Source organism: Kryptolebias marmoratus, linkage group LG6 (assembly GCF_001649575.2).
Source record: "Kryptolebias marmoratus isolate JLee-2015 linkage group LG6, ASM164957v2, whole genome shotgun sequence".
In the NCBI taxonomy this organism is placed as follows: domain Eukaryota; kingdom Metazoa; phylum Chordata; class Actinopteri; order Cyprinodontiformes; family Rivulidae; genus Kryptolebias; species Kryptolebias marmoratus.
The window spans coordinates 32,763,323-32,776,661 of record NC_051435.1 but is presented as its reverse complement, the minus strand read 5'-3'; the positions used below and the strand labels follow the sequence as shown (position 1 = coordinate 32,776,661).

The following is a 13,339-nucleotide window of genomic DNA, read 5'->3' as shown; positions in this document are numbered from 1 at the left end:
ATATATATATATATATATATATATATATATATATATATATATATATATATATATTAAGGCCTTTTGCAACAACAATTGAAATTTAGCTCAGGTTGCTCCAATTTCTCTTGAGCTCCACCGTGATGTTTCTACACCTTCAGTAGAGTCCACCTGTGGTAAATTCAGCTGACTGGACACAAATAGAAAAAGAACACACCTCTACTCTATAACCTCCTAGCTGACACTCAGAGAAAACCATGTGGTCAAAGGAACTTTTTGCAGAACTTAGTGACCAGATTGTTGCAAATCACAGGTTTTGAGAAGGCTTTATAAAAAACTGCTTTATAAAAAACTGCTCCATAATTCTCAAATGAATGAAGTTCAGCACAACTCTTTCAAGATCTGGTTGCCACACTGAGCAGTCGAGAGAGAAAAGAACAAGAACCCAATGGTCACTCTGAGCTTCAGAGATCCTGTGTGGAGCTGGGACTAAGTTCCAGAAGAACAACCAGACATGTAGACGGCTGCCTATCTGGGCTTTATTGCAAAGTGACTTGACAGAAGTCTCTCCTCAGAGCAAAACACTTGAAAGCTGAAACCTCAGACTGTGAGGTACAGGATTCTCTGTTTTGAACTGTTTGCTCTCAGTCTTAAACATTCTGTCTGGAGGACATCAGGCACTGCTCGTCATCTACCCAACACCATCCCTACAATAAAGCATGGTGATGGAAGCATCACAATGTGGGATGTTTTTCAGCAGCAGGGACTGGGAGACTGGTCAGGGTTGGGGAAAACTGAATGGGGCAAAGTTCAGATATATCCTCAAAAAAAGCCTGTTCTACTGTACTCAGGACCTCAGACTGGGCCAAACATTCACCTTCCAACATGACAATGACCCAAAACACAGAGAAGATAACACAGGAGCAGGTTAGGAACAACTCTTATTTATGATAATTGTTTAAAATAAATGTACTCAATTTTATAAATTCTGCTTTCACTTTATCATTATGAGGCACTGAGTGCAAATTAATGAAAAAAATAAAAAAGGTATAAACTAAACAATTGTAAATTACGCTGCAAAAATTGACTTTCTGAACCATTTATAGAGCTCAGCAATCTGATTCCAACTCATGTCATAAACGGCAGATCAGTTTTGTAGGATGAAGCTTTGTAATCAGATTGAGATTCTTGAGTTCAAGGCATTTTTCTGAACAAAAATGAATCTTCTCTGTGCCAACGTCATCACCACACCCATTATCCACAGTCCATGACTTCTCTTCAGCCCATTCTAACCTTGTTTTATTTCCTAATGAAATGTTAATGAATTTTCATCTTTCAAGCTTTGGAGGAGCTGTAAGTCAACAGTCCCTCCTCTCCTTACCGTCTGGGATGGACTCAGCCCAGCGGGGGTCTGAGGCTGGGTAATCGTCCACCAGGTCCAGGTTGATCTGAGTCACAATACTGTCCAGCTCAGCTCCCTCATCTCCATCACTGTCAGTGGGGAAGAGCTCGTCGATAACGGTCTGAGCTCCCACCAGGTCGTTACTAACAAAGAAACAATAATTCCATTGTTACTGAATACATATTTTTATGGAGTTACAGTTAACGATGTTAAATATTTCCACAAAATATCAACCTTTAGAAGAAATCAAAAAACTATAAATCAACCATGTGTGTGTGTGTGTGTTTGTTTGTCTGTTAGCAAAATATAACAAGAACCTCTGGAATGATTTTTATGAAACTCTCAGAAAGTACTCACTTAACAAATATCCACAACTAATTAACTTTTTGAGTCAACCCAATTAAAGATGACCGTCACACCTAACTGACCTTTCAAAAAAGACCTGAGGCTAAATCTGGTGCAAAGCATTGAATGTACTGTTCTGATTAAATAAATCTGAATTATATACACTAATTTTGCAGATATTGAGCTAAAATTTGATGTTGTTATAGCAGAGAGTCATTGATTGCTTGATTGATTTTATTTAAATGGGCTAGTGCACATTAATGAACGTACAATGTTGTTGTAAATACACCAGATTTAGTGAAATGCTCATTTCCATCCCCAGTCCTACATACTCTGAGTGGGTGATTGCAAATAATGTTATTTTCAAGGTTTAATCAAAATGACAAATATTTTTCAACACGAGATGATCTTCGTTTAAAACTCCAGCACGAAAGGCCACCTACTAACAAAGTATCAACTGCATAATACAAAACCAGAGTGCACATGCCGATATTTGGACCCAACTCTCTCAAGAGCAATTTATTACTCAAAAGGGACCTGGGAGTATTTTTTTAATAATTTACATACCGACAGAACTGCAGGAAGGCAGCCTTCAGCAGTTTGGTCTTGTCCTCCTGGGCAACAGGCTCCGCTCTGGTTGGAGTCTCCATTGCAGAAACCTTAAACACAATATTTGAAAATTCTGCAGAAAAGTATCTGAAATCAAGAGTAAAACCACACAATGTTTTCATTCTATTCCTTTTAGGTTATTGGCTTTTCAAAGTGCAGCTTGTTTTTGGAGAACAGAAGTCTCACCATCAAGCTGCTTCACAAAATGAGAGCGGAAGTGGATCGGGACAGGTTCACACAAACAGCAGTCAACAGGATGTGTCCTTATCAATGTGTTTTGTAAACTAGAAATACTTGGTCATGTTTTGGTGAAAGTACAAAGAGCAGGATACTAACTCCAACCTATTCCCTGGTCGTTTGTGCTTTTCAAACAATCAGACATCAGACACATGTTGTGTTTGAGAGGGTAAAGTCTGATCAATGTCTAGCTCGGAGGTCTTCAACTGTGGTTCTGGGTCCACATGTGGCTCTTGGGTTTCTCTGCAGTGGATCTCTGTAAGAAATCCTAGAAGTAACCCTGTCTCTTGTCCATTTTTCTGCCATACATGAATAAGGTTTCTGTAACAGAAAAATACTATCAAGATAAGGAACAAACATAGCTATTAATAGCTTGTTAGCTGGTTTAATACTTCATTAATTTAACTTCCAGCCACACATTGTGGTCTTTCTCTGAAATCCACCAGAAAATGTAACATTTTAACACATTTACTGTCAGGATTTGTGGTGAGTAAGGACCCACAGATGCAGACAGAGCTCACAAACTAGATGAACCAAATAAAGGAATTTAATTTTAAAATAAAGCACTGACTTGGCAACAGGCAAATACATTGAAAACATAACTACAAGAAACACACAAGCACTTTGAGTCGCCCTGTGCTGAAAAGTGCTATATAAATAAATGTACCTACCTACCTACCTACATGGAAGAGGCAGGAAAACGAACAGTATGGCAGAGTGATGAGTGGCTGAGAACTGGGAGTATAGGAAGGCTGGGAAGAATGACTGTTCATGAAAACAGATGACTAATGAATATGAGAAGCAGTTGTGAGGGCTAGACTGAAGGCAAGAATGACTGAGGGGGAAATGGGCAATGACACAAAGAGAAACAGAAAAAGCAACAAAGAGTATCAAAAAGAAACAAGAAACATGACACAAAATGAGCTGAATAAATACCAAAATACTAGAAAAACTCAAGATCCTCACATTTACAGCAGGTTGATGAGGAGAAAAGAACACAATGTAGTTATATTGGCATTAAAGAACAATGAAAATTAGAAATAAAGGCTGTTTTACTATAACGCATTATTTAGTGTTGCACAACTGTGACATTATACAATTACTTGAAGCAAGTTAATACAGAGTTGCATTATATATATATATATATATATATATATTACTTTATTTCAATCTTCAAATAGGTCTTGCTTTTTTGATCCTTTGATGTCAGCTGTTCCTATCATTGTGAAGCAGAATTCACCAAGTGTTGGATTGTTCACCCACTAATAGGGAATGTGAGCTGGGATTAGACCGTCATGAGACAGGTTAGTTTTACCCTACTAATGAGGTTCTAGACAAATTTTATTTAGTGTGTAAACGGGCAATAAAATGCTCTTGATTGTAAAGGCCGCAGACTTCTGGTCTAGTTGGATTCATTTAGACACCTGTGCTTTAAATGATCAGGCTATGGCTAGGATTGAGGGCTATGGCCTTTGTGCGTTTAGTTGTTTTACCTCAGGGGCTGCGGCCAGCGATGAGCACAGCGAGTCCTCCATGGTCTCTGGCAGGATGGAAGCACTCTCTCTGCCCACGACCGCCACCAGGCCGCTGTTCTGGGAGAAAAACACGGGCAGGTTGGCACAGCAGCCTCCTCCACGGATAGCATCACCTGAACGCACACAAGTCACAGACACATCAGATGTCTTTTGTTTTCTTTTAGTAATTGGCAACATTTTGTTAGTAACTATAAAACTATTAGTTGATTCACAAGTTTTAGTAATTTGAGGTTATTGAAACAGTTGCAGTTTTAACATTTAAAGACAGTTTTGTCTTAAAATCAAGTTGCAAACGTGGTTTAATATGATCCTCATTTTACCATAATATTCACCATTAAAAAACTAAATATTATTCAGACATGACAGTTAGTTTTCCAAATTAATGCATATGTTACAAAAGCGTTATAAATTTGACAGAAGTTGAAAGTGGACAGGCCACAAAAAAGCTTGATGATTTAATAAAGTAAAAGAAATGTATCTACACCGATGCAAAGTCAGAAAAACACTGAATGAAAATCTTGTTTAAAACTATTTACTAAAAATTCTATGCAAAAGAAATGTGAAAATATTATTTTGAAGAAAAATTACAGGCTTCTTTTTTTTTTTTTTAAATCAACTTTCAAGTTGGACAAAACCAACAAAAGAGTTCAAATCTTTTTCTGACCTGAACATAAATCATGTTTTAATTTAGTTCAAGTCAGTTTATTTACATAGCGCCAAGTCACAACAAAAGTCGTCTCAAGGATCTGTACAAAACAATCACATACAGCACATTGAGCAGCACATTGGTGACAGTGGAAAAGAAAACTTCCTTTAAACAGGAAGAAACCTCCAGCAGAACCAGAACCAGGCTCAGGACAAGCGACCATCTGCCTCGACCGGCTGGGGTTTGGGAGCATGTAATGTTTAATGTGCAGCATTTAAAATTTGCTTGTTTTAAAAGTTGTTAAAAATAAATCTTACAAACTGTATGCATATCATATTGAAAAAATTAAACCAAAAAAAAAAAAAAAATCACCATTCTTGAAGATTTTTTTTTAAACTAGTAGAATTGTTGCTGTTTTCTTAAGGCTTTATGTATAAGCTAATGACTACAACAGAAACTGATGATAGCGCATATGTTTAGCTGTAATTGTCAAGTTCTGTCTTGACAGTCCCTCAGTGCTGATTGGCATTAAAAACAAACAAATACCTTTTTTGGTGCTACTAAAAAATTGTGAGATATCGATCATTTAAAAACACCATCACTGAAATGAGACAAAATGAGCTGGGATCTAAAGCACGGGGCTGCCATCTCTCACCTGGTGAGTTAAAACTGATTTTCTCGTCTGACAGGGCTGCCCTGCTGGTGCCCGTTGAGCAGACAAACACCAGCTCCTCATTGTACAGGAAGGCGGTGGAGTCGGGGGACCGGGGCAACAGGAAGCGTGTAGCCTGCAGGGCCTCCTCGCTCTGAGGAATCCACACAGAAAACAAAAACACAAACTATCATTAAACCTTTTAAAAAGAAAGTGTGCATCATTTCTCTTGTGGAGAGAGAAGAGCTAACACAACATATCTATATTTCTAACATACAGATTAAGAGAGACACATATAAAATGCCTGCTGCATCAGGATGAGGACTGACCTGAAACGGACAGCTGTACTTGGTCACCTCCACAGTCAACTGATCAGAGATGGTGGCTCCGCTGTCCTGAAGGGTGATCAGGCAAAAGTAGGCCAGGCAGGGAGTGTCTGACGGGTGCCAGGCTGCAGCCAAAACCACCAGGCCGGTTCTGAAAGCACAAGGCACACACTCTTGGCTCAGACCAGGACTGCCAAACAGGTTTTACTTGAAGGAGTTTAGTAATCTGGTGTTTCTTCTGCACTGAACTTTACCCATGATGAGGAAGAGGATGTTATAACAAAATGTAGTGAAAAAAAAACAAAGGGGGACCAAAAGTATGTATCACTTTTAATGTTACCATATTTTCCGGACTATAAGGCGAACTTAAAAGCCTTCAATTTTCTCATAAAAAAGACAGTGCGCCTTATAATCCGGAGCGCCTTATATATGCAAGAAGTCGTAATGTTTTAGTACGACTTTGGTAAACTACAAAGCTGCACCGCTTGCAGCATTAAGGCTCAGTTATAGTCGCACAGAGCTCTGCGCATGGTGCGCAGTGTAGGTGTTTATACTTGACGCTTACGTTGGTGCAGTATTTTCTGAAAAGACGGGGTTTTGTTTCGCTTAATGTGCATTATAGTTTGGTGTGCTTTATATATGACAAATGTTCAAAAAATGGACCATTCATTGGCAGTGCGTCTTATAATCCAGTGCGTCTTATAATCCAGTGCGTCTTATAATCCAGTGCGCCCTATAGTGCGGAAAATATAGTAAATACAGATACACAATCTTTTCTAATCTGTATTTATTAGTTGCAGTATCAGCAGTGTCAAAAACAACATTTTTCTTTGATGACCGTAAATAACATTGTGTGAATGCTGACTCTGTTTACACTATTTTCCTGTTTTTCTTTTTTCTGTTCACTTTAAACTGCATGATATGCTTTTTTAGCTAATGTGTTGCTACTTTTAACATTTGTGGTAGCCTTTTGCTACTTTTAGTTTTCAGCCTTTTAGCTAATTAAAGATTTAAATTAACACTGGAAAATATCTAAGTTGTATCTGAATGATCCAATAGTGGTTTTTGACATTATGTGATTCATGTGACATGTCTCACTGACGGGGATGGAACAACTTAAGGGAACCAGTATGAGTTTCAAGGTTTGTTGTGAATCCATGTACCTCCCACATACTCAGATACAAACAGAAGAACACACTTACTGGCTCAACTTCATGTCCAGGTACGCAACGTTTGCCCCCTCCTTGAGCTCTTCATAGTTGCTCTCTGACCCCTGGTGAAAAAACATCAGTCACATTTTCAGCAAAATATTTGCTTGGTTTTTTTTCTAAAATCAGCTATCTTATTCTGGAAAAAGGTATTCAATACAATTTAATTCAACTTTATGGAGGCTTTAGAAGAGTTTACAGTTTACCTCAACTTCAGCCACAAAACATTTTTAGCAACATTATAGATGACTGTGCTGAAACACTTAGTGGGTTTTTTTTGGACATAAAAAAGCTTTCATTTATTTAAAGATGAACATGTCATTTACACCAGCCTTTTAGTGAAACATGTTGTTTTCAGGTGCTTCCATCCACCTCTGTGGTTTTTCATACAACAGTTTATGTGGACTAACGACAGTAAAGATGCCTAAACTGTGTGAAAAAGTGTCACGGATGTGTTTGTACTGACCCAAATGGAATCAACAATGCTCTCCATCAAAGCTTTGCTGGTATCCCAGCTGAAGACCTGGTGCTCCGAGCTGTCGTCAACCTCCCATTTACTCAGGCTGGAAGTGGTTAGTGTGTACAGGCTGCTGGTTCCCTCCACCCACAGGACACTGTGCAGCTGAGGAAATAACACTCAAGATAAGACACAATTCATTTAAAAGGAGGTCCTCTGCTTTTCTGCACCAGTCCTCCAAACTGGTCTCACTGAGGTCTGACGTACAAGGAAGGAAGGAAATGTCTGTTGTACATTCATACTGCTTTTTTGTTGTAATTGTGCATTAGAAAGGATCTACTGTGAAACAAACAATAATTAACAACAAAAAGTTACATTCTGCAACAACATACAAACTAGTTGATTTTATCAAACCACTTAAAACAAATGGCAACAAAAAATGCTGACAATTTTAAACCAATTGAAAAGGTTCAGAGCTTCAACCCATCCAGGTTATCCCAAAAATATACTTTCCTCAGCAGGATTGTTTTTGTGAGTCAAATGTAACCCCTGAAACTGTTTAACTCCTGGTTCTTGCAAACAAAAGTCAGAAAGCCAAGAAAAAACAAGCAATCAATTAAAATAAGCCCCAAACCCAACAGAGAAGATAGGTAAACACAACTCACTGTGTCATTGGCTGGTGGGGACAGGATACCAAACAGGCTAGAGACACGGCGTCCGATGCCAGACAGCATCCCCTGACCCTGCTGTAGAGCTCGACACTGCAGCTTTCCTGCAGAATCTGCACTCATTCTCAACAGCTGATTCCTGACTGACGACAAGACGAAGCTTCTGCCCTGAAAGAGGAGAGACAAGTGATGACAAAAAAAGAAACAAACAACAAGACAAGAAGACAAGAGGACTGAGAATGAGCATCCAAACAAGAACATTTGAATAAAATACTTGAAGAAATATTGTTTTTGATTAGCATGTTTATTTTCAGAGATTATTTACAAATTAAAAAAAAAGAGTTAGAAACTTGTTTACTAGTAATCAAGTTGGACATTTTTTATCCCCAAAAGCATGAAAATGAATGAAGCTTTCTGAAGATCCACCTACTCTGACAGCAACAACAAAGTTGCAGAGGTTGCTGAGGTCCAGGTCTGACTCTGTATAGTTGCCTTCATGAGCCAGGCTCGGCCAGAAGTGAGCCGTTCCTTCTGCAGCCACAGCCAGTACAGAGATGGACTGAACGGCTGCCATCTCCAGCGGAACGGAGGAGGTCATAGCTATGAGATCGGCTGTGTAGTTGTAGTCACTGCTGGGCAGCTGAAGCTCCTTACACACAGACAGCTGCAAGGAAACAGATCAGTTTGGGAGTTTAAAGATGGCACCTGTTTGTACATGCTAAATAGCTTTTCATGTCATGGAATTGGAAGGTGACTTCAGGCAAGAATATTTTCACTCATATTGTCACATCTGAGAAGCTGCAACCAGCTTAATATAGATTTTATGCAGGCTGGTATATTATACCTTGGCTACAGCAGTCTGGCAGATCTTCCAAATGATGATTTTCTCTCCACAAACCATCCAGGCCCAGCCACTTTTATTCACCTTTACTGAGATCTGGTCATCAGCTAGGCACACACACAACTGCTCAGTGACAACATAAGACATGACTGAGAGAAAAAACAGAAGTTTATGAGCTTCTCCCACCATCAGACATGGTCAGAGCCTCCATCACTTTGACAGGCAGAGACGAACCAAACGTTTGGACATCATAGTTGATGGTTTCTGCACCTGTGTGGCTCTGGAGTCTAGTGGGTGTCGACCTAGTGAAAACAGATCACACACATTTAGACTTAGAGGGCACAAGATGAAACAAGTGTTCAAACACAAGTTTATGCTTCACAGAGAAGTTAATGCACAACTGATTTGTTCCTCACACATTGCTGTGAAAAATCCCCCCCCCCCTACAGATTTCTTCTGATTTAGTTTTTTTTTTGTCAGAATTTAATGCTTCAGACCAGCGAACAGATTTTAATATCAGAGAAAGATAACCTGAGTAAATACAAAATGTTTTCAAATGATGATTTAATTTATTAAATCATAAAAAAAAACAACTAAAAATAAAAAAAAAAACTACCCAAACCCTTCTGACCCCATGTAAAAAAGTAATAGTCCTCAAAATTAAATCAGGAATTGTGATTTTTTTTTTTTTTTTATGAAAGCTGAGTTCAGTTTCCTGAGCCACACCCAGGCCTGATTACTGCAGGACCTGTAGAATCAAGAAATCACTTCAAAAGAGCCATGATCCATAAATGTAGAAACCATGGAACCATGACTCCAAGAGTCATTTCTCATCAACAACTCATCCTCAAAGGAGCCCAGAACAACATCTTAAGGTCAGAGGTCATGGTTCAACAATAAGAAACAGACTAAGGGTGAAAATGGCCTCCATGGGAGAGTTTCCAGACCAAAACTACTGCTGAGCAAAAACAACACAAAAGCCCATCTGACAATTACCAAAAAAACATCTTGATGATCCCAAAGATTTCTGGGGAAATACTCTGAGGCCTGAAGAGACAAAAGCGGAACTTTCTGGAAGGTGTGCATCCCGTTACATCTGGTGTAAAACTAACACAATCAAACATGGTGGTAGTGATGGTCAGGGGCTGCTTTGCTGCTTCAGGACCTGGACTACTTATTGATGGAATCATGAATTTTGCTCTCCACCAGATAATCTTGACAGAGAATATCTGGCCTTCAGTTTGTGACCTCGAGTTGAAGAAGCCCTGGTTCTGCAGCAGGACGACAATCTGAAGCAGCAGCAACGTTCCTCCAGTCAGGTGGAAAAATTGTTGTCAGTTTGAAGTTGTTGTTGTTTGTTAGGTAGAGGAAACAATTACTTTTTCTCATAGTTGGTAAGGTCAGCTTTTTTCCTTAAATAAATTAAATCATCATTTAAAAACTGCATTTTGTGTTTAATCAGGTTGTCTTTGACATTTGTTTGCTGGTCTAAGTGTGACATAAAAAGCAAAAATAGAAGAAATCGNGGGGGGGGGGGGTCATAACTCTGAGTTTGAAAGCCAATATAGCATTGACTTGGTCACAGAACAGAGCAATTAACTCGTTTTACTTTTTAAAACTAGCTCGACTAGTCCTGCGTATTACATGGACTTTCGAAATAGAGTAAAAGTTTTACAAGATTTGTATAATACAAAACTTCATAATCAACTTTTCTCACAATAGAATAAATAACCTATTGTTTAATCTCGTAAAGATTTAACCACTAAACTGGGCCTGTAGTCACTGCATAAAAACAACTCGGGCCCTTATAAATGGTCGTTTTCTCACATGCTACATTGAAAGGTAACTTCAGTCTCGTTAGTTAAACTGGTTACACCTAATCAAATACAAGACGAGCAGCTAAAATGTTTCAACTCCAAGTGGTCCTTCACCTCGTCGATAGAGGCGTCCTGCGTGGGGAGAACAGGAGGCCGGTGGCCGCACCGGTGACGCTCTTCCTCCCGGTGGTCCTGCTCTGCTGCCTGCGGCCGGGGCTGGGGGCGGTGCGGGGGCTAAACATGCTGGCGTTTCTACCCCGAGCTATTCAGCAATCAACAAATATCTCCAGTTATCACCGTCAGAGCGAAACAACACGTCCAGCGAGCGACTCTCTTCGAAACAACGCGCGGTGCAGTCGCTTAAATAAAACGTCACAGACAACTTTATTAACAACGTTCAAAGTTTACAACACGATACGGCGCCCTCCACTAGCTGCGAGGGGATGATGCAGGTGGTTCCGTGACGTTTATCAAACTTAACTTTTTTCCCTAAAAAGGTATCCAAAAAAGGTTTTCTGGTGGATTTCAGAGAAAGATTACACCGTGGCCCTAGAACACACGTGTTACACTTAAGGCCCGCGGACCAGATCCGGCCCTCTGTAACATTTCATCCGGCCCCCAAGTTGTTTGCTCTAAATTCTGTATAATCTGTATCTGGGGAAAGGTAATTGATATTTCTATATGAATAATTTGACATAATACATCTAAAACTAAGGTTAATTTATGTAATTTTTAATAAATATTGATCGTGATTGGTCCTTGACTAGGACCAAATTTTTAATTTTGGCCCCCTTGCGTCTCTGGGTTTGACACTCCTGCCCTAGAAGTTAGATTACTAAAGCAGCTAACAGGCTATTACCATGACCTGATCAATATATTCACTCCTTGTATTTTTAGGCCCGAGCAGCGACAGCGCTGCGAAGGCCTATTGTATTTCGTGGATTTCTTCATTAGGCCCGAGCAGCGACAGCGCTGCGAAGGCCTATTGTATTTCGTGGATTTCTTCATTATATTATTATTTTTCCGCCACTTTACGTGGCCTTTTGGATGCCCTAACATATCCCAAAACTCACCAAATTTCACAGAAAATTGTCCCCCGCGTGAAATTTTTGGATTCCAATGGAATCGAAAGTGGGCGTAGCCAAACTGCTCCACAGTGCCCCCTAATGTGAGATAGGATGAACCATAAATCCTAGAGGTCTGAAACTCGGTACATAGGTAGAACACCCCAGATGAAGAAAAAAAGTCTCTTGGAGGTGTAAAGTATGGTTTGTGTTCATCTCTCATTTCTGTTAAACTCATTACAGCCTTATAACTTGTTTTATTAAAAGGGACCTCACAAAGGTGCAAACATTTAAAGCTTGTATAAGTACTAAATGGTAATGCAGTTCAAACTGTAAAATATAAACAAACTTTGATATTGCTAAAATTATTTGATTGCTAAAATGAGGTTACGGTTAGCTTATGATAAAATAATCACAAAGAACAGTTGTGTCTGTGGAGTGAGGGAGGCTGAAGACTCCAGGACATCATGACAGAGGCGAGTGAGATTAGGCAGCAGGGACATGCGGTCAGAAGAGGCAGGTGAGGCAGAGCCTCACCTGTCATCACGACAAGAAAAAAAAAAAAAGATAACATAAAATGAATATTAATATTTGTCCACTGATCTTTATGTGTGACTAATTTTCGAACATTTTTATAGTCAAAATCACATTTTTATAGTCAAAATTGCTAAAATTGCATATTTCCTGTTCAAATACAAGGGTGAAACGCGAGATGTGGCAGCAACAAGCCGAGCCTCACCTCTGAATGCGCAATCAATCACAAACTGGGTTGATACACGCAATTGGCCCCTGCCTGTTGCCATATCGCTGCATGTCGCCAATATAATGGTTTATATACCCCGATTTTCCAAAGTCTGGCTAATGTCTTTAACCATTTACGTTTAATGTTTGTTAGTGACATATTTAGTTTTGCTTAGGGGACATAAAACAGCGGTGAAAAGGCACAGGGTGAGGCAGGGCAATACTTTGCCGCAGTGAAGGGGGAGTACATGAGCCAACGTGAGCTTGTTGCTGCTGTCCTTTTACGCAGAGGCGAGTGACAGTCACATACTGTATTTGTAAATCTGACTCTAAAGGAGTCAGTGCCTCACCAACCATGAACCTCACTGCACGTCACTGTTAGGTAGTAGCCGTCCTTGAGACGGAAAAACAACCTGCTGCAGCTGTTTGTGTGCAGAAAACCCTGATCTTGGGGATGGTTCATAGTATAAAAAGGAGGTGAAAGGGGAATCACCTCAGACACAACTGGGAACGTGTTGCTGTTGTTTCTTGTTGGTGAGTTGTTGTCTCCATTCGGCTGAATGTTTGAAAAAAAGGATGATTTGTAATTACACCTCTGGTCTGGACTTGTTTTGTGTGTCCATCTTTCCTGCAACATCCGGGGAACAGTGAGAAACACAAGATAGTATGGTGATATTCCTCAGAAGGGAGTAAATGCCACATACTGGTTTTCAACAGAGGTATGCCCTAAAATGTACAGGGAAGCGTCCATTTTGGATCAAAGGGCAAATTTTAGCTGATTTTGGCTTTTGTTGACGTCGAACTTTAACAAA

At 39.6% G+C, this 13,339-nt stretch overlaps 1 protein-coding gene across 2 annotated transcripts in view; it reads right to left on the bottom strand.

Moving 5' to 3' along the window:
• The window catches only part of nup133 (nucleoporin 133), a 72,126-nt gene that overhangs the window by 57,366 nt on the left and 1,421 nt on the right, over window positions 1–13,339 (bottom strand). The window contains exons 1-12 of one of the 2 annotated variants that reach the window (XM_017439540.3): window positions 10,837–11,090; window positions 9,092–9,207; window positions 8,909–9,012; window positions 8,495–8,728; window positions 8,062–8,232; window positions 7,406–7,561; window positions 6,934–7,004; window positions 5,735–5,882; window positions 5,409–5,559; window positions 4,066–4,220; window positions 2,294–2,385; window positions 1,361–1,524 (exon numbers count right to left, since the gene is read on the bottom strand). In XM_017439540.3, the coding sequence (XP_017295029.1) occupies window positions 1,361–1,524; window positions 2,294–2,385; window positions 4,066–4,220; window positions 5,409–5,559; window positions 5,735–5,882; window positions 6,934–7,004; window positions 7,406–7,561; window positions 8,062–8,232; window positions 8,495–8,728; window positions 8,909–9,012; window positions 9,092–9,207; window positions 10,837–10,964 (1,690 nt within the window). In that variant the 5' untranslated portion in view covers window positions 10,965–11,090. Of the gene's footprint in view, window positions 1–1,360; window positions 1,525–2,293; window positions 2,386–4,065; window positions 4,221–5,408; window positions 5,560–5,734; window positions 5,883–6,933; window positions 7,005–7,405; window positions 7,562–8,061; window positions 8,233–8,494; window positions 8,729–8,908; window positions 9,013–9,091; window positions 9,208–10,836; window positions 11,091–13,339 lie in introns of those variants that run through there. The other variant, XM_025002358.1, reaches the window with a different exon arrangement.